Source organism: Myripristis murdjan, chromosome 15, assembly GCF_902150065.1.
Source record: "Myripristis murdjan chromosome 15, fMyrMur1.1, whole genome shotgun sequence".
Taxonomy (NCBI): Eukaryota; Metazoa; Chordata; class Actinopteri; order Holocentriformes; family Holocentridae; genus Myripristis; species Myripristis murdjan.
The window spans coordinates 30,789,680-30,809,138 of NC_043994.1; the positions used below are offsets into that span (position 1 = coordinate 30,789,680).

General features: G+C 45.9%; 1 protein-coding gene across 1 annotated transcript in view; it reads right to left on the minus strand.

Annotated features, from left to right (window-relative positions):
- b3gat2 (beta-1,3-glucuronyltransferase 2 (glucuronosyltransferase S)) overlaps positions 1–17,326 on the minus strand; it is a 63,230-nt gene extending 45,904 nt beyond the window's left edge. Inside the window, exon 1 of the mRNA XM_030070602.1 lies at positions 16,594–17,326. Coding sequence (XP_029926462.1) covers positions 16,594–17,130 — 537 coding nt within the window. The 5' untranslated portion in view covers positions 17,131–17,326. The remainder of the gene's footprint in view (positions 1–16,593) is intronic.
- Between the last annotated feature and the right edge of the window lie 2,133 nt (positions 17,327–19,459).

A 19,459-nucleotide genomic window follows, 5' to 3' on the forward strand; every position in this document is an offset into this window, starting at 1 on the left:
TGTGTGGATTTTATTCCTTATTTTCCCCTGAGAAGTTAAGAGTCAAAATGCATTATTTGTCAGAGACGCACCTGAAAAGAGAGAGAGAGAGAGAGAGAGAGTGATCTAAATCTAAACTCCCCTTTCTATTAACAGGAAAGAGTTTTCATCAGAGCCAGAAGCATCAACCTGATGAAAGTTGCATGAAAAAAAAAAAAGCAAAAATCACTACTTTTATGAAAGCAGAATGTATTTTTTATGAGGGCGCTTGTTTTCTGTATGATTGTCTCTGACAGGAGGTCAGAGTTCGCTCCTCTTTTCTTTATTCACAACTTCTTTTTTTTATTCGCCGACGACTACAGATACACGATCGCTGCCAAGAATGATCACAGCCTCGTAAAACAAAAAACAAAAAAACAACAACAAAAAAAATGAAGGACAGAACAGAAAAATCAATACACGTCTCTGTCAGTGCAAACCCTCCTCATCCAGAGGGTTCTATTTCAGGAAGAGTGTGTGTGTGTGTGTGTGTGTTTTAACCCTTCCTGTTCCCCGGCGGGTTGAGGCGAGTGTGTTGTCTGACAGCAGCGATCCCAGCGCTGGACCGCCGCTCCCTTTATGAATCATACGTGTTATTTTTACAGGCCCAAACAACCCGATCCATTTTTTTTTTTTAAACACAAACAACTCTCCCAAAGTGCAAAAAAAACAAAAAAACAAAAAAAACACGAACTCCAGCTTGTGATCGAGTTTGTCACGGAGCACAAACTCTGCAGCTTCCCGCGGGGAGCGAATCGTGCACGGAGAAAATAGTGCAGGTGGCGGTGAGAGCACGGGGGGGGGGATTCGGTGCAGATAAAAAGTACATTTTGTGGTTCAGAGCCGACAAAACTCCGGCAGAATAAAGCTCTCTCGGGGCGGACGAACCCAACAAACCCCCGTCCTTTCTATTTCTCCACCAGAAGACGTTCACACATTTGAGTTTCCGGGCGAGAGAAAATAATTGAGCTGTGGGAGGTCGATTAAGCTTCACATGATTTTATTTTATTTATGCTCCCAAAATGCTGACTGCACAGAACGACACGCCGTCTGTGAGCTGAGCATTCACCTGAGCGCTGTTTTCCATTTAAAAGCACTGCTAAATAAACTGTACATCAGCAGTTTTGAATATGAGCGACTCTCCACACGTCCTGTCAGCAGGTTAATTCAACATGTTAAAGTCATAATGCACAACGTTTTCCTTGACATGCTGCTTCTGTTTGTTTGGATTAGCGGTTCAATCACACGTCTTATGCTTCTGTTTAGTTTGTAATAAACTGAAAAGAGAAACTCAAACTCCATCAACAGGAAATCCCAAGCCCTGCCCACGCTGTTTGATTGACATTGGATTTGTTAATCCAATGCTGATTTATTTAAAATTATTACTATTACGCACAAACTTTTTCCCTTAATTTGTTTTCAGTTTACGTATACAATGTTTTAAAACTGTGACATTGTTTTTGTTATTAAATATCATAGTTTCCTTGTAAAAAGGGTAGGCAAAATAAGCTTTGGCTTGCCTATACCTTTTCGGTACCACTATTAGTGGACTAGACTGTAAACTATGTATTTTTTCTTTTCTTTTTTTTTTTTTTTTAAATGGACCAAAATAAAATATAGAAATAAAAAAACAGGTGATCTAAAAAAGCAAACGGTGATTTGTAGGTTTATCCCTCTGGAGCGTCAAACGTGACAAGCTTTCCATGTAAAGTTTTTTTTTTTTTTTTTTTTTTTTTTTCAGTGCTTGAATTCTGTGGAAAATCCTCTAAATTGATTTGAGTTAAAATGATGAAGGCGAATCCACCGAGGTCATAACGGTCAGAATGATCAGTAACTGTGTTGACGAAACTCTGTAAAACACTCAAATATCCCAGTTTTCAACATTCACCACCAAATCGACCAGCATTGCCCTGCTCACGCCCCACAATTCAAAGCGAACACACACACACATTACACACATCACACACCACAGTGATGAGTGTTTTCTGATGAATCTGACGAGGTCGAAGCGATCTGACCTTTCCTTTCAGCCCTAACCCGCAAACCGTGCTCTCAGCAGTGAGTTACACCAGAGCCATCCTTGTGTTTACTAGTGTTACTGTGCAGTTTTCTATTAAATTATGTTTTGGTGGATTTTGGGAGACAAAAACAGACAAAAGAATCTGGCAAAGCGTTTTTGTTTCACTGCTTCCCGAATGATCAGCAACTGAGAAAAGAATGGATAGTAAAAAATATGGAGGGATTTTGAATCATTTTTCAAGGTAAAAAAAAAACAAAACATTTTTGATCACCAATTATCTGCTTTTACAGCTAACATTAGCATTCAGCCACTTCCCAGCTAGCATTACTGTTTAATAGTGTAGCATGATACGATAGGAAAGGCGTAAATTATTATGAAATATGAACAAACACCTTGGACACGTTGTGACGACCTGTGGTCGTGGCGACTAACGTGTGTTGCAGAGATTGCTGTGCCTGATTGGCTGCCGGCAAGGACGACTGGGATTGGACCAGCCAGCGGGAGAGAGCTATATAAGGAGACCGGACGAAGACGGAGGCGGCATTCTTCTTCCGCTCCCAACTCAACACTCCCTGATTATTGCCCTGTGTTGTGTGTATGTGTGTGACAGGGAATACGAGTTGTAGCCTAGTTGGTTCTGTTAAAGTAAAATAAGTGAAGGTAGAGGTGGGCTGCTGTTTTTTTTTGTGACTGTTTTCTCCTGTTTTGTCAAGTTAGGAAGGTCAGAATATTTGTATTTTATTTTCTCTTTATTTAATAGATTATCTCCTGGCAATTAGGTAGAGTTGTTTTGTTTGTTATTTTGGCCAGAGCCCACCTTGAAGTCTAAACCAATAATCTTACACTGTAAATATAGTTCACCTTTTTTTGTAAATAAATGCACTTTCACTTGCCAGTGTTGTGTGATTAAGGTGTATTTGGCTTGGGAGTGGAGGAAGGTGCTCTTTTCATGTTGTGACCCTGGTTTCCCCTAGACGGGGTCGTAACACACGTTTTTTAAAGTCACGTTACTAAAACTTGTAATTATGTTTGAGTGTAGCATCACATAACTGTTGTAGCTGCAGACTTCAGCTGCTGCACTTCAACAGAAACGAGTCCATTTTTAATTTTTAATGGCAGCTATGTGTGACTGCACCATTTCTGATGCAGGAGTCAGAAATACAACCTGTTCTCTTTCGAAAAAGCGGGCGACCTACGCTTGTCGTTCATTTACAGTCGCCTTTAATTCCATGAATACAGATTATTCTGGATTAGAGCCGATGTGATCACGTCCGAGCCGCAGCAATGAGCTTTCTCTGCATTTTTCTTCTTCTTCTTCTACTGATCGGAGCTCACGCCCTCCGCTCTGACCTCTGCTGTCTGCCGGCGTTTCGTGACGCCCGTATCTCGCCGCCGAACGTCCCATCAGCTGCGTCCGGACAGCCGAGTGTCAGCGGCAGATACTGTCACACGGAGAGGAATCTGTGCAGCTCCTGTCTCATTATCAATATGGATCTCTTCACCAGAGGGCAGACACCGCGCTGAGATAACAAATAATTCATCATCGCCTCAGATACAAAATAATTTCAGATGCAGCCGAGCGCACGACAACCTGTAAGTCAAGACAAATTGCGGCACCGGCAGCTCAGCCGGTAATGCGTGCCATTTACAAGTAAACAAAAAGAGGAGCTGGAGTGAGAAATGCAGTGCTGAGAGGAATCACATTTCATTTGACTCCCAGCCAGGACGGTGTATCCCGGAGCGGGGCGGGGTGCGCCCGCTCGCCCGGGTAATCAACTCCGACTCCCTCGGCCTCAGACAAATAGGTGAGGAGCGAGCCGTGTGGACACGCACAGTGACACTCTTAATGATCAACTGTATGAAATCCATTATGGATGTGCGGCTTCCCCGGCTGCCGCCCCGCAGAAAGAGCCGTCACCGCGCCGCTCGCGCAGCGGGACGGGCGCCCGGGCCCGGGTGTGATTTTAATCAAGCGTATTTTTATCCGCGCGTTATTAATATGCATGGCAGAGGCAAACGGGAGAAAGAAATGAGCTGGGAGAGAAAATGAATGAATCGAATTAGCAGGGGGGTCGGATGAGGAGTTATGAAACGGTGATGCAATGAAGCACGATGTGTGTGTGCAGGTGGATGGGTTTGTGTGTGTGTGTGTGTTGGAAAAAAGATAAAGGTGCATGCATACTGTGTGAGTGTGAGAGAGAGTGTGTGTGTGTGTGTGTGTTGAAGGGCAGGGGAGTCAGGATGGGGGCTGGGCAGGACAAAGCTCGCATTCAGATACACTCAACAGTCTCAAGGAAGAGAGAGAGAGAGAGAGAGAGAGAGAGAGAGAGAGGGATGAATACAAATGAGAAGAGATGAGCAGGGAGAGATGTGGACGTCAGGCCTGGAGCTGGTCGTCAGGCTGTATTTTCTCTTTAAAGCTGCGCCTGGCAAACCTTCCTCTGTGAAAGCGGCTCAGACAATTTGCCGAATTCGTCCAAATCAAATTCTGGCAGCAGGAATGAGCTGGTCTCCCTCAGCAGGACGTCCAGAGAGAGCAGGACGGACCAGGATCCTCTGGCTTCTTGTTACTGTTGCTGTTGTTGTTGTTGTTGTTGTTGTCAGTTTGCTGACTTCACCTTGAGGAGGATTTCTGGATTTTGAAGTTCGGATGTTTCTTAGCAGATTCACCTCACACAGACTTAAACACAGACTCCATGACAGGAACACTGCAGCGTTTTGGAGAACGAGCCCCTTTCCCCGACGTCCCCACACTGAGACCAGATGTTGGACACCATTTCCACCTCTGGACGTTCCTGTTCCTGTGGGTAGCGTTTCCTGTTAGCTTAGCATAATGACTTGAAGTCTATGGGAGTCATTAGCCTGTTAGCTAGTCATTCGTTATCGGTGCTTCTTAACTCCTTTTTTTTTTTCTTGCATGTTACTCACGGGCTATGGCCTTTTTTTTTTTTTTTTTGTCCACTGGACCCGGCATCACTCCTCTCTTTGTTCACCATCTTCATCATCATCTGTCTAATATTTATTCTGTTTTTTCTTCCACTCAGTTTTCATTGGCTGGTCCATCCTCATGAGTTCACTTTAACTGCGAAAAATCAAAAATGTTCATGTAACTGAGAAGCTCAGTTGTGAAACGAGCCCGTCACCTTCAGGAACGTCTTACATGGTACTCTTATTGTGACAGAGCTATTATAAGGCCTGCATGTCCCCTTTCCTAATTTTCGGTTGCCATGAATGTGATGATTTGAGGTTTATTCTACTTTGGTTAAGAGTGACAGCTTCATTAATCACCGTGTCACACCACCAACCAGAGGGACACTGCAAACTTTCCCAGCGCTAAAAAATAATAATAAAAAAAACCTCATCTGACAGCAGCTTCTGGATCACCAACAAAACCCAATCAGCTGTTCTGTGGCCCAGGACTGATGTGTCCACCAAACGTCAGGGGAAATCACTTACTAGCTTTAGAAATAACCTGCAGACGGACAGGACTTCTCTGCAAACACAGATCTGAAACTTAAAGGAACAAAAACACATAAAAAAACAAATTGCCACTGATCTGCAGCGCCGTCGATCCATGCAAGCGGCCTCTGACATGCTCACTTTCTTATTTTTGTGTTTATTGTTGTAATATTTTTGTTGATGCACATATTTTCACCTAACGCAAAAACTTTTTTTTTTTTTTTTTTTTTTTTTTACAAATTTCTAATGCACCTATTTTTCTATTTCGTATTTCTTTTCCTATTTCATTTAATTTCACTTCTGATATGTTCTCTCCTCTTGAGAATTAGAGCGGCTGCAGCAGAGCCGCTTTCCCCTCGGGGCTCAGTAAAGGCTTTCTGATAGCGGCTGCGTGTCGGCGAGGTGTTGAGTTCGTGGCGCTCCTCGCCGCCTCCCGCCCCCTCAGCACGACGCCGGAGTGAAAAACTGCAAACACATTTTGGTTTGTGGCCTTTGTGTCGGGCTTTGCAACCTCAGGGCCAACATGCAGCATGATTATTTAAAATTATTATTCTTTAACTGTCTCTTTTTTTTTTAACGAATTTGTTGTTGCTGGTGTTGCTGGGATTTCCCTTTTCCCGTCGGTGGCGATCCATCTTCACATTCACATCTCCCACCGTCAGTCATTCTTTTCATTCGTCTTCCTCCCTCCTCCTCCTCCTCCTCCTCCTCATCTCACCGAGTCGACCTCAGACAGTTTCTCTCGTTCTGCTTCACTTCCTTGACATTACAGCCCCCCCACTGCTCCCCTTCTCCTCTCCCACTGCACTATGTAATTATGATAATTGCTCACAGGGGTTTGATGAAATTGAATTTCCCATTTTGCTCTGGTTCCTTCGTTCCTCCCGGCCTGGAGTTCTCTCCAAGATACTTTCAGCTCATGATCAAATTTGTCCTGACTGTTTGCCAGCGTGTCTTTCAGAGCGTCTCCTCCACTTACAGACACTCGCTTTGCTTTTTTCTTTCCTTTTTTTCCCCACCGTGAACCTCTAATTTGGGTTAAAATGTGCTGTACTATATGTACAGCACAAGGTGATCCCTGTGATCGGTGGAAATGTAATATATTTTGTCTCTCTCGTTTTAGTTTTAGGACATGTTTAAGAAAATCAGGTCACAGTGCAGTCCAGTTTGCCTGCGCTTTGATGTGCATTAGAACGGAGAAACCACGGCGCACAAACCCACTGTGATGGATTTCCACAGAAAATATGAATCGGACAGGAGAACTCGACGGATTGCAGCAAAAAAAAACCCTGACATTTAAGTTGGTGTTGCCAAATCAGAGAGCCTTGTCTCGGTCCTGATCAGCGCACTGCGTTTTCTACCTGCTCGCCGTGCAGAAATAGCCGTGCAGAGCGACTGAAGCTCTCAGGGCCGGCGGAGTTCAATTATTCAAAAAAGGTCTGACAAAGTCCTGCCAGGCTGACAGGCTGCAGCCGCCGCCTCAAACGGCTCGGCTGCCCCGCTGAAAAACCTTCTGTCTCCGGTGAGTCAGCTTTTCAGGGACCAACAGGAGGGGAAAAACAGGCCCCGTTCTCCTGACGGACGTCCCGGCGTTTTAAGGTCGCACCAGCCGGATCAGACGGCGTGTGAAAGTGACGCTGTGCACGAGGAGCGCAGCTTGTATTCGTGTTTATTTCTCATCCGCGCGTCGTGAATGTCCGCGAGGCGTTCAGAGGTGATGCATAAACCTGTACGTTATAACACATGCAGTATCACTCCACCTTGAACTGTGAGGGGAATAAAACAAGCGGAGATGGGTATTACTCAGCAACAAGGGGAACTAATTTTTCCTTGGAGGAGCGCCAAAATAACATTATTAAATTAAAAACCTGGAGCTTGTACCTTAACCTGGCTCACCCCGCCTCACAGAGCTGCCAGCCCACCCAAAGAATTTCATTAATCTGGGTTTCAGTGGAGAGTTTTAGTGTCCTGTGCTGTTTAACAGGCTTTTCCACCCTGATCATAATCCAGTTCTGTGGGGAAACACTGACATGGCATGAAAATGGTTATATTTAATGATGGTGAATATCAGCACAAAATATGAGCTACTAAGACCTTTAATAGCCATATCTGCCTTCCTAAATCAGCATGAATCTATAGAGAACCATATAAGCTGTAATGTTTTTTTACATGAGGATGGTCAGTTTTCAATAATATTGGCACAAAATATCAGCTGCTGAGGAGGCTGAGAGCTTCAATGCAAAGAATCAGTATCAGACCTCAAAACCCCATATCAGTCTAACTCTGTAGGGAACCATGCAAACAGTTTGGCTTTTTTCTCGCATGAAAACGATCAGAATATCAGCTCATAATATCAAAGTGTCAGTCCAGATGAATCAGTGCCAGCGTTAGCCTTCACATCCCCACATCACTCTCACTTGTGTGTAAACTGTTGATTTATTTTGCACAAAACACTGACACTTCAGTTTAGCTCCAGTTCAGCAGCAGCAGCAGTGTCAGCATCAGCCTTCAGAAGTGCATTTATCAACATCAACACAGTGGTCCTCTCTTCCACTGGGCCCAAAACAGCAGCTCTGAGGTCAGTGCTGCAGGTTTCTCTGCTGTCTGAAGCTCATTATCAGACAGTGATGGTGGCCTCCATAGGGGGCGCCGGCGAGCGTCCGCTATGCTTGTCCCACACACAGGGATGCTGCTTCACCTCAGGGAGCTCAGATGGAGTCCTGATCTGCTCGGGAGCTTTCACTCCATCTCCTTCCTTCTTACCTGGAGAATCCTCCATTAGAACAGCAGCCCACCAAGGTGTGACACACCTGGCTGTTAAAGGGGACGGGAGACGGCGCTCTGATTGGTTCACTGCATGTTACGCCCAAAACACAGCCAGGATTAATGAAGAGACTCAGTTTAAGCCTTTAGAGCCAGGAGCCTGGAGCAAACAGACTTTTTTATGCTGTTAAAATAGTAAAACTGGACACTGAATGCACCTGCAGGCTGGGAGCTCAGATCGTTAAAACGGGAGCCTATAATATCAGCTAATGACAGCTTCAGGCCAAAAGAGTCAGTATCAATACCGGTCTTCACAAACCAGCAGCAGTCTGTCTCTGCAAAGCAACATGCTGGCCTACATTCACGTCAGCGGCGAGGTGTCGGCCCTCAGTCCGACTCCGGCGTGCAAATCGCTCATTTGGAGTGAAAGTGTGGGCGCTGCGAGGGTTTCCCAAGACGGCAGAGCGCTGACTCAAGAGGGCAAAACTGCAAAGTCACCCACACGAGGAGGCAGTAAGGGTGTGTGTGTGTGTGTGTGTGTGTTAGGGGTGCGGTGTGTCAGGGTGTAATTACACAGAGGCCATTAAATGAGCAGCTTTGCATTTGCTGACACCCATACTTCCTGCTGGGAGGGATGGCGGGGCGGGGGGGGGGGTTTCAGCCGGAGCGCGTCGCGTGCTCCACAACCCAGAGACCTGAGTAATGTGCCGAGCGGAGAGAGTGCAGCCCTTAACTCTTGTCTTTATGCAAAACGCCTTTCCACCTGGCTTCTCACGCTCACTCTAACGCCTGAGCGAGAGAGAGAGGGAGAGGAAGGGAGGGGGGGGCTTGTTAAACATTTGCTCCGTCCCAATGTTTTTTTCATAAGAGGGGAGGCGGGGGGGGGGGGGCGGTTGTAACACATTTTGCTCATTACTCGGCGGTGGGTTGGAGCCCCGGTCCTGAAGCAAAACAGCCTGGGCTGCTACACTTTGATGTAATCAACAACCCCGAGTCAACAATGAGGCTGATTTTATCCCGGCTGGAGCTCCTCATTTGTTAATTGAGCGACTGCAGGTCAGAAATCCCCGCCTGCGCTCCACAGTCACTGGGAAAAAGAAAAAAAAAAAAAAAAAAACATAAAAACAAAGAAAATTGGCTGAAATTTGCTGCGGCTCTTTTTCGGAGAGGGGGGCGCTTAAGTCAACATCATTTCTCACATCGCCACGAGTCGCCGGGCTCACCTGGGTTCACGTCTAAAAATACACAAAATTAATTATCGGTTACATAATTGTTGCTTGCTGCCGGCTTGGAGGAGCGGAGGGCGTTGCACCTCTCGCCGTGTCACAATTATCTCTGCCTTCTGCTGCCTTGCTTTATAAAGTGGAGGCTTCAAACGGGGGAATCATGCAGCGAAGAACTGTCTGCATGCATTTACTCTCCAAGTTGATTTGTTTTTTAGATTTCTCGAAACACAAGCGTTTAATATTCAGTTGCAAGTCGGGGGAGGACAAGGCCGTTGCATTTAAAGAGCTGGAAATTTTTAAATTCAAAATCTGCAGCAAGTTGGTCTTTCCAGAGCTCCTGGGAGAATGCTGCAGATGTACTAACACTGAAGTAGTTTTTATCAGAAAATGAAGACATGAGCTTAAAAAGGGGATTCTGGCATGATATTAAAAGAAGAAAAAAAAAAAACCTCAGAATGAATTAGTATAAAAGCTATTATAACAAAGGGAATTACATTACAGAGGAGTAGCATTTTATCATCTTTCCTGTGGAAATGATATAAAGGTTTTTAAAATGAACTCGCCACCCACAATCAGCCCGACTCCTGTCATCAGTCTGAGCCCTGCAGACAGTTTCTGCAGGTTATTACCGCCGTGTGACAGCTTATTATCTCTCTATGACAGGCCATTACCTGCACAGAGGAGCCGGGTAATGAAACAGGCAGGAAGACAGAGAGGAGACAGTGTGCTATCAACAAATCACACCGATGCTCTTTACACTCAGCCCCAGGCATGAAAAACAATACTCCGGCTCTGAGTCTGGGTCAGAATAGAGCGAGCCGTGGATCGATACACTCGGCTAATCTGAGACGGGGAAGTAACTGAGTCCTGCTGCACACACACACACTGCACATCCAGGCCTGCAGTGCAGCGAGGAAACCCACACACACCCACGTTCACGCTCTGCATCTGGCCGGTAAACCAACACGAGCCATAACCCTCCTGAGTTTTCTCGCCGTCTGTGAATACTCTGCTCTGATTGGTCAGTCGTTGTATTCTGTGGTCAGTTATTTCTAATTCTACCACGGCCACTGCGACGATTTCAGTCTGATTGGCGGGAGGGCGTCCATCACACCTCGAGCAAAGTCCCTGTCGACACTTCAATTCACCGTTTTATTTCTATATAAATACAGATTCAGCTCATACAAACTTACTGCAGCTAACTGTTACGGCAATAAATGAACGATGACACTAGTTAGCCACTTGTGTTAAATTACGCCGCGTTTTTTGCTGCAAACAAACGAGCAAAACTTGATTTATTGTATTTCTGCAGGACATGTCATCTCACCCTGTGTGAGGAACAACAGACTGCCATGGATGCTGCAGCCACAAAAAGCACGTGGACAAGGGACAAAATAAAACATTAGATAAAAGTTAACACAACCAGCAACCAGCCAGTAAAAAAAAAATATATAAGATATGTGAATTAAAGCCACTAAAAAAGAATAGCAATAAAATAAAATAATCGAATAATAATTAGGGCTGGCAAAGCTATTGTCAGATTATTTTCCATCACTTATCATTAGAGTAACACCCTCACTGAGCTCGCTGCCTGAGTAAATATGAGGCGTATTGGTAAATAAATCCACGACGTCTGTAACGGCTCCAGCTGATTGGGCTAACGTTAGCTGCATCAGCTGTTAGCGTCTTCGTTTCCAGGCTGTTCCACAAACAAGTTTGATCAGAAAATAAAATATTCCCAGTGCATATTGCTCCCTAAAAATAACTTCCCCTGTTTTTTTTTAATTGCTGGTGAGTGATACAGGTATAAATGGTATGTTTCTAAATGGTAAATGAACAAGACTTTGTTAATTGCCTATATTTGGACGTCATCGTGCATTACTGCTTACAAAACGAGCGCTAAACTGTAAAATTGATGGTTTTCCTTACATGACTGTGTCTAGTTTTGCAAAGTTTTAATGTGAGGCTTGCAAATGTCATTTCAAATCAATATTGTGTGTGGCTGCATTAATTTCCCTGGCATGCAGCCTCGTAATAAGCAGTAATAATGCGCAGTCAGTCAGTTATTATTGCAAAACACTGATCAGCACCTCAAGAGAAATGCCTGTTTGTCCTGTGTGTCACTCCAAGAGGCATTAAACTGTTATTTCTAAGTTAACATATGAGGACAGGGGAGACGTCGACTAACCGGGCATTTGATGGACAGAGACATGCAGGACGCAGCCAAGTTCAACGTCAATATTATTTTCACAACACGGTTTCATGGCACAGTGAGAATTGATATCGAGACAGCTCCGGGAACTGTCCCGGACACGCGGCAGAAAGTCAATAAAAGGTCTTTAAATTGATTCGGAGGTGCAGATGTGCTCAGACGAGGCAGGTCGCAGCGACAAAGCTCATCCTTTCTGTCTGGCTTTGCATTTCACTGCTGGAAAGCCTCTTAATGCTGTTTAATGGTGTCGAATGGAGAGCGTCAGCATCATCACAGACTACTGAAGTCAATTTAGAAGTAGTTTGCTCGTATCGAAGCATCGCATTTCCAAATTAATTGTCACTGTAGGCAGCTGCATGTACTGTATTTTGTAAAAGCAAATATTCCGACTTCACATCACACTTAAGCGGCGCAGACTTCCAGGCTCATTTGAATAAAACTGTTTCTCATCCAGAGCATTTTATTGTTTTCAAGCAAATTGTCGCAATTTCAGATTTCGGGGGGCCGGCGATCTCTTTAAAGGCAGCAATCAGAGCGAGCAATCAGCAATCAGAGAGACATTCTTCCAAACTGACTGTGTTTTCAGCGGACGGAGGGGATTGTTGTGTTTGGTCTGTCGGAGCCGCCGCCTCGCCTCATCCTTCTTCATTACGACCGAGTCCTGAGCCTTCAGAGTCTGCAGGAACAGGGCAGGGCGGCCATCTTTTACTGTAAGTGACATCTGATCCTGAACGCCGACGTGTGCAGAGACAGGTTAGTGCTCACTATACTCCCCTACACACACACACACATATAAACACACTCTTAAAGACTGCAGGGTTAGATGGTGATGAACGGGGCTGATATTGACCTCATAATAAAAAAACAAAAACAAATCACTGGTTGTGAATATTTAGTTATTTTCAGGGTTTTAGGGCAGTTTTACACTGCAAAAACGCGAAATCTTACCAAGATTATTTGTCTTATTTCAAGTCAAAAATGTCTTATTTCTAGTCAAAATATCTCATTACACTTAAAATAAGACATGATCACCTCAGAAGTAAATTGTTTTTAGACAATTTTCACTTGTTTCAAGTGAAAATTCACTTGAAACAAGTGAAAATTTGCTTGTTTCATTGGCAAAATTTGCCAGTGGAAAAAGTGAAAATTCACTTGAGATAAGTGAAAATTAGCTAGAAACAAGAAACAAATTTTGCCAATGAAACAAGCAAATTTTCACTTGTTTCAAGCAAATTTTCACTTGAAACAAGAGACAATTGTCTAAAAACAAGTTCCTTCTGAGGTCATCATGTCTTATTTTAAGTGTAATGAGATATTTTGACATGTAATAAGACATTTTTGACTTGAAATAAGACAAATAATCTTGGTAAGATTTTGAGTTTTTGCAGTGTAGGGTCCCATGATCGTCTAAATGCTGTTTGAAAGGATTTTCCGTCTTGACAAGAATAATATTCCAAGAGAAAAACTGAATCCTGCTCATTTCCAGCCACAAAAACGTTCAGATTTGAAGATACTCAAATATCAGCAATCAGCAGCTTCAGTCGAAACCACGGCGTATCAGTGTACCTCTAACAGAGACGCACACATCCACAGACAGCTAGCTGGAGTAAACAAAGTCATCTAGTCTGACCACACACACACACACACACAGACATAATCCTGCCTATTTATTCAGCGCTGCTTCATGCAATCACTGGTGAGATGATCAGCGCAAAATCTGACAGCAGCGTCCGTGAGATGAAGATGTAAAAGCGCTGCCAAAACCGGGTGAACCAATTATTGCCTAAACTGAGCGGATCAGCGGCGCTGTGCAATGTCGGTGCCACTTTGGCGTTAGATGGCGCCTTCGCCTTCGCCTTCGCCAGCCAAAAGCAGCACTGAGTGAAGGCGATGTGTGCTGGGCTGTTTAGCTGAAAGAGGCGCTGTGGCACAGACCTCTCCACAGTCACTGAGGCTTTCACACCGATGCAAATTCTTCAATCAACAGAAACGACCACATGTGCATCAAAACTATGATTTTTTTATGATTTGTTAAAGGTGATTAAACATCCTTAAACATCTGCAGGCTTATTTGGTTTGAGAAAGCACGGTTGAAACCATCTCCAGAGACGTAAATTCACCTCGTAAGGCCCAAACTGTCATACCTCTCCGTTAGAGAGAGCCAGTGAGGAGTGCACTGTTTTTAAAGGGGATGAGAGAGGCTGATTTGATTGGTCTTTGCTGAAGTGCCCAAACTCCACCTGTTAATAATGCAATCCTCCTGGCAGTGGCATCACCTCCTGTACCGACGCCTTCCTCCCACCCAGATAAGGACAAATAGGTTGGCCACACCCCAGAGAGAATATCGCCACGTTTCAAGACCTCGTCCCAACCGCAGGCTTCAACGAAAACAACATCACTCCTGTTGTAATCACTGAGACTTTCGAGTGCGTCCCCTTGTCTATTTTTGACGCATCGCGCCGTTTGTTATACTCTTCTCTGTGTGAGCTACCCCTTAACCTCGCATTCACATTCTGAGATGACACAAGGGACTGTATTTTAACCGTCTGAGCTCCCGGCCTGCAGAGCTCGGTGCCGGTGCATTCAGGGCGTGTCCAAGTCACTGCTGCTGTTTGAGCGCTGGACTAAAGGCTGAGCTGCTCCAGGCTCCTGGCTCTAAAGGCTTGTACTGAGTCTCTTCATTAATCCTGGCTGTGTTTTGGGCGTAACATGCAGTGAACCAATCAGAGGCCGTCTCCCGTCCCCTCTAACAGCCAGGTGTGTCCCACCTTGGTGGGCTGCTGTTCTAATGGAGGATTCTCCAGGTAAGAAGGAAGGAGACGGAGTGAAAGCTCCCGAGCAGATCAGGACTCCATCTGAGCTCCCTGAGGTGAAGCGGCGTCCCTGTGTGTGGGACAAGCAGAGCGGACGCTCACCGGCGCCCCCTATGGAGGCCACCATCACTGTCTGATGATGAGCTTCAGACAGCAGAGAGACCTGCAGCACTGACCTCAGAGCTGCTGTTTGCTGCTCAGTCACTTTCAGCTCATTTTCAGAGCAACATGGAGCTCAGAGGGACACAAGACACTTTGCTGTTTCCACAAGGGGGCGCTGGTTGGAAACTAGCAAAGACATTTGTGCTGCGCTTGGCACCGCTTTGTACCACTTTACGCCGGGTGTAACACAGGACCCCTTGTGTTGTCCATGCAGATGTTATCAGACGCATTTTTTACTCACGTCTCATGCAACAGATGCGCTTTAGTCTCTGCAGCAGCTCTGCTCAGGCTCACGTCTCAGCTGAGAAATAATCAAGACCTTTAAACTCCTAGTCTCTGTTTTGCACGTGGAGCTCCAGTCAGTGTGAACTGGCCTCAGAGAGCTTCCAAAACACAGCTGAGCTCAACACTGTGCCTGAACACTTCCTGTTTACACAGAGACGGAGCTCGCTGCTGCTCAGGCTGCACTCAGGGTCCATGCAGTCCCAGTGACTGTGGTTATGCATGGAAAACAGAGGAAAAGCCACATGAAGCGGAAATAAACACTTCAGGTTGTGGTTACATCCATGAGACGCGTCTGATCCACGTGCGGTCTAGACAAGGGGCAGCGCTTCGCCATGAAAATAGGGCCCTCGCTCTCTCTCTGCTCTCCCTCACACACACACACACACACACACACTCCTCTCTGCCTCTGTTTTTCCCTCTCAGTCATTAGCTCTCTATTTCACACTCGCTCACTTCTTTGCCCTCGCCCAACCCCCACTCCTCTCGCTCTCATGTACAAACAAACACACACACACACACACACACACACTGACACAGACACATGCAGAAACACACAGCCTACATCCCGGCCATATCAAGCTTTAGCTCAGGTCCAGTCAATACAGTAAAATTGGCTTTGATAACAGTTTATTTATACCTTCACAGCCTAAAACAGTCAGTGCCTCTCAAAATGAGGCCCGGGGCCACCCAGGGGACCATGACGGGGGCTCCAGTGGGCCCCCAGCAGCACCAGGAACCTTTCCATTTCACTGAATTCCCGAGAGATGATTTAAAGAATGTATAAAAATGAAGCTCTCTGAGCAGCTTAACAGGCTCGGCAATGCACTAACACTGTCAGGGTTATGAGTTTGATTTGGGGCCACTGGTGCTAAAAAAAAAAAAAAAAGAAAAAATTAAATTAAATGGAAAAAATAAAACCGCACAGTGCTGTAATCTGCCTCAGAATCAGATTTATATTGAACGGCATATGTTGTACAGCTGTTGTAATCCTTCACTCTCACCACGATGATCTCCTCGTGTCCTCAATTCAATATCAGCAACCACAAAAATCTGCTTATATTCATATAAAAGCAGCCGGTAGTCGTCATAGACAGTGGTCAACTAATGAGGCAGGTATAAATCAACAAATAGCCTATACTGTATGAATTTTTGCACATTTTGATTCTCCCATCGGCTTGAAAATGCTCAGCAGTGCACACTGTGTCTAATATCATTTGCCATCAAAACATCCAAACCCGCTTGTACAAAAAGGCTCAGCTTCAAGGGACAAAGTGCAGCCATGACCGATGGGAAAGGCGGTTATAATTTGGTCAGTGTGATGCAGTTTTAGTTGTGGGTCACCAGACTATCAGCTGAGAGGCAAAATCAGTGCCGGATGCTCCATCTCTCCTGATTTTTCCTTGAGCTTTTCTCTTTATTGTTACAATAGAAAGTGCAAGATTTGGGATTTTTATTATCGAGATTTGGTAAAAGTAGAGATAACTCACTTTGCTGAGTAGTAGCCTACCACACTGAACCATAACCAGCTGGCCACCAGGTGATGTGAGGTGCGGACTCAGTGAGACTGCATGGTTCGGACAGTAATAATTGAGATGGACTGTTGTAATGATAATAAATGACAGTGAAAGCGGGTACCTCTTCAAACAGCTCCAGGCTGTACGTGTTGTCGTCATCGGCGAAGAAAACCACCCCGGCGTCCCGCACGGTCCGGTGCTGCCTGAGCCACGCCAGAGCCACGTTCCTCTGCTCTGTGGCGCGTGGCATCCCGGCGCGCTTGAACCTGCGGGGCGTGAACACGTGCAGGTGCGTGTACAGCACGCCGCACCGGGCGAGGAAGCGCGTAACCAGGTCCGTGCGCGTCGACGAGTCCTCCACCACGATCCAGTGAAACCGGGGCACCTGGCGGAAGGCGTGGGCCAGCCGGGTCAGCTCCGCTTTCTGCACCGGCCGGGTGTAAGTCGGGGTGATGGCGTAGATCACCGGGAGGGCGGACTGGTTCTGGTTGCCCCCCGCCGCCGGCGCGCCCGTCCTGGCGGCCCGCTGCTGCGGCCGGCCGCTGCGGCCGGCGGCTGGAACCCGGAATGTCCTTTTAGTGTCGATGTCGATCATGATGATGACGATGAGGACCCAGGGCAGCAGGATGAAGAAGCGGCTGAAAAACACCGACTTCATGGCGAGACTGAAGTTATGGTGCGCCCTCTCGCTCTCTCACTCCATCGCAACGGGCAAGCACCGACCGACCGACGCACCAGCCGACCGCAACTCCAAGAACCCCCGTCCAACCCCGCTGCGCTCCAACCCTGTAATTTTATTGTGCCCTCGAAGCCCGGCAGGTTGAGTCCATTTACAACTCCGTCCCGGTGAGGCGTAGAACATCCGCCGCGTCCACCCCGTCCCGGCGGGACCGCTTCTCCGTCCCTCCCGGACTCCCCCCACTCTCCGTCTCTCTTGGATGGGACTTGAGTGCCTCTTCTTCGTCCTGCGTCCCCTCCGGATCACTCAGCGCACACAAGCCCCTTTAAACCCTCATGCTGAGGCGCCCGGCAACACCGAGCGTTTTCCAAAAGCCCAAATGAGACGGAGCGGTCCGTCCTCCGGCAGGCGGTGATGCCTACCGACGTGCGCCGCGCCGAGGAGCATCACTTGACGGGGACGGAGCGCTGCTCTGAGTCGGTGGATAATAAAGCAGGAGGGGAGGAGCAGGTGCAGAGCAGAGGAGGAGAGATGGGATAGATGAGGAAACCTGGAGTGAGAGAGAGACACAGAGAGAGAGAGAGAGAGAGAGAGAGAGAGAGAGAGAGAGAGAGAGAGAGAGGCAGGGCAGAGAGAGAAAGAGAGAGAGGCAGAGAGAGAGAGAGAGAGGGAGGGAGAGAGAGAGAGAGAGAGAGAGAGAGAGAGAGAGAGAGAGGCAGAGAGAGAGAGAGAGAGAGAGGCTTTGTTATGTTGTGCGCATCAGTGTCCGCTGAGGATACAGCAGCTGATGGAGAGACACAGAAACAGAGACGTTGCCTTGGCTCGTGCATTGTTTGCGGTTGTCAATAAATAAATAAATAAATTACATAATTAAAAATTAAGTAGGAGGACTTCCAGTATAGCAGGAGTAGCTATAGGGCCAGTAGTTATCAAGCTGGGGTCCAGGGACCTGCTAGGGGTCCTTGAGGGGTTTCCAGGGGTCCCCGAGCAGCAAAAACAAGGAGCAGCTTAGTTTAATTATAATTAAATTTCATAACTGTTCAGATTTCTCTCTCTCTCTCTCTCTCTCTCTCTCTCTCTCTCTCTCTCTCTCTCTCTTTCTCTCTCTCACTATACACACACACACACACACACACACACATTTGTCAAAAATAAATACAATGGCTTGTAGGAGTGGGTATTGTTGTTACTAAAACTGGGGTCTGGGGACCTCCAGGGGTCCTTGAGCAGACTCCAAGAGGTCTTCATGCAACAAAAAGCAAGGAATATTTGCTTTTCTAAATAATTTAGCTCACAAGACATTAATACAATGGGAGATTGTTTAAAAATGGCTATTGTAAATATAGGTTTCTCTCCCCACCTACAGAACAGACAGTTATATAAGTCTGACTAACTCATATATTGCACCTAACAGCTTCTCTGCTGGGGTTCCCTGGAACAAAATCATTTTAAACGGGGCCGGTGGTCCGTTGTGGGTCTATTTATGGGTCCTTGACATGGATAAGTGCAGAAAGCCCAGGCTTACAGGCTGTTCTTCACTTCTGCTGAGCAGCTAATCATTCTTGGTTAATTATACACACAACACAGATAAAAAGATCTCAGTGGTAGTGAGAAAAATCACAGAGCTCCCCTAATAGAGTTGGTTCACACCAAGCTAACTGCAGGCAAATCAAGTCATAATTTCACAGGATGAAAGACTGCATTTGATTATTTGGATTAGTTAGCACCTGGGAGCGCTGTGGTTTAGACCAGCACTACTTTTTCCTTTATCGTGTTTGTCACTTTGAGACTTATTGAGCTTATTGCATTGCCCTCAAGCAGAATCCCTTATGGAGGTTTAATCAATCTCATGCTCACTGATTTGGGTGAAAACCAAGTAATGGGCTTACTCAATCATAAATCACTTTTAAGTGACTGATGTGATGAGTGAAAACGGTTTAATAGGCTCTATTCCAATATTATATCGACATGCTTTATCAACCTTGATTACATGTTCTTCCATCTGTTCGCACACAATGAGCGATTTTGAAATTAACCCAAGATGAATCATCTCGCAAAATGTCACTTTAAATGAGATCATTTCAGATTAATGTGGCTTCAGTTATTATTAGAAGCTAAAAGCAGAGTAAGGGTGGCGTTTTATGAGGTATCTTGGATCAGACTGGTCACGGAGCAGAATCACTGCTCCTCTCCACAGCGGGGCGATTCCTGTGACTGAAATGGACTCTGATTGTCATCCTTACAGCAATAACACATTTCAAATGCCATTAAAAAATAAACAGAGGTGGATTAAGGAACGTATGACTTC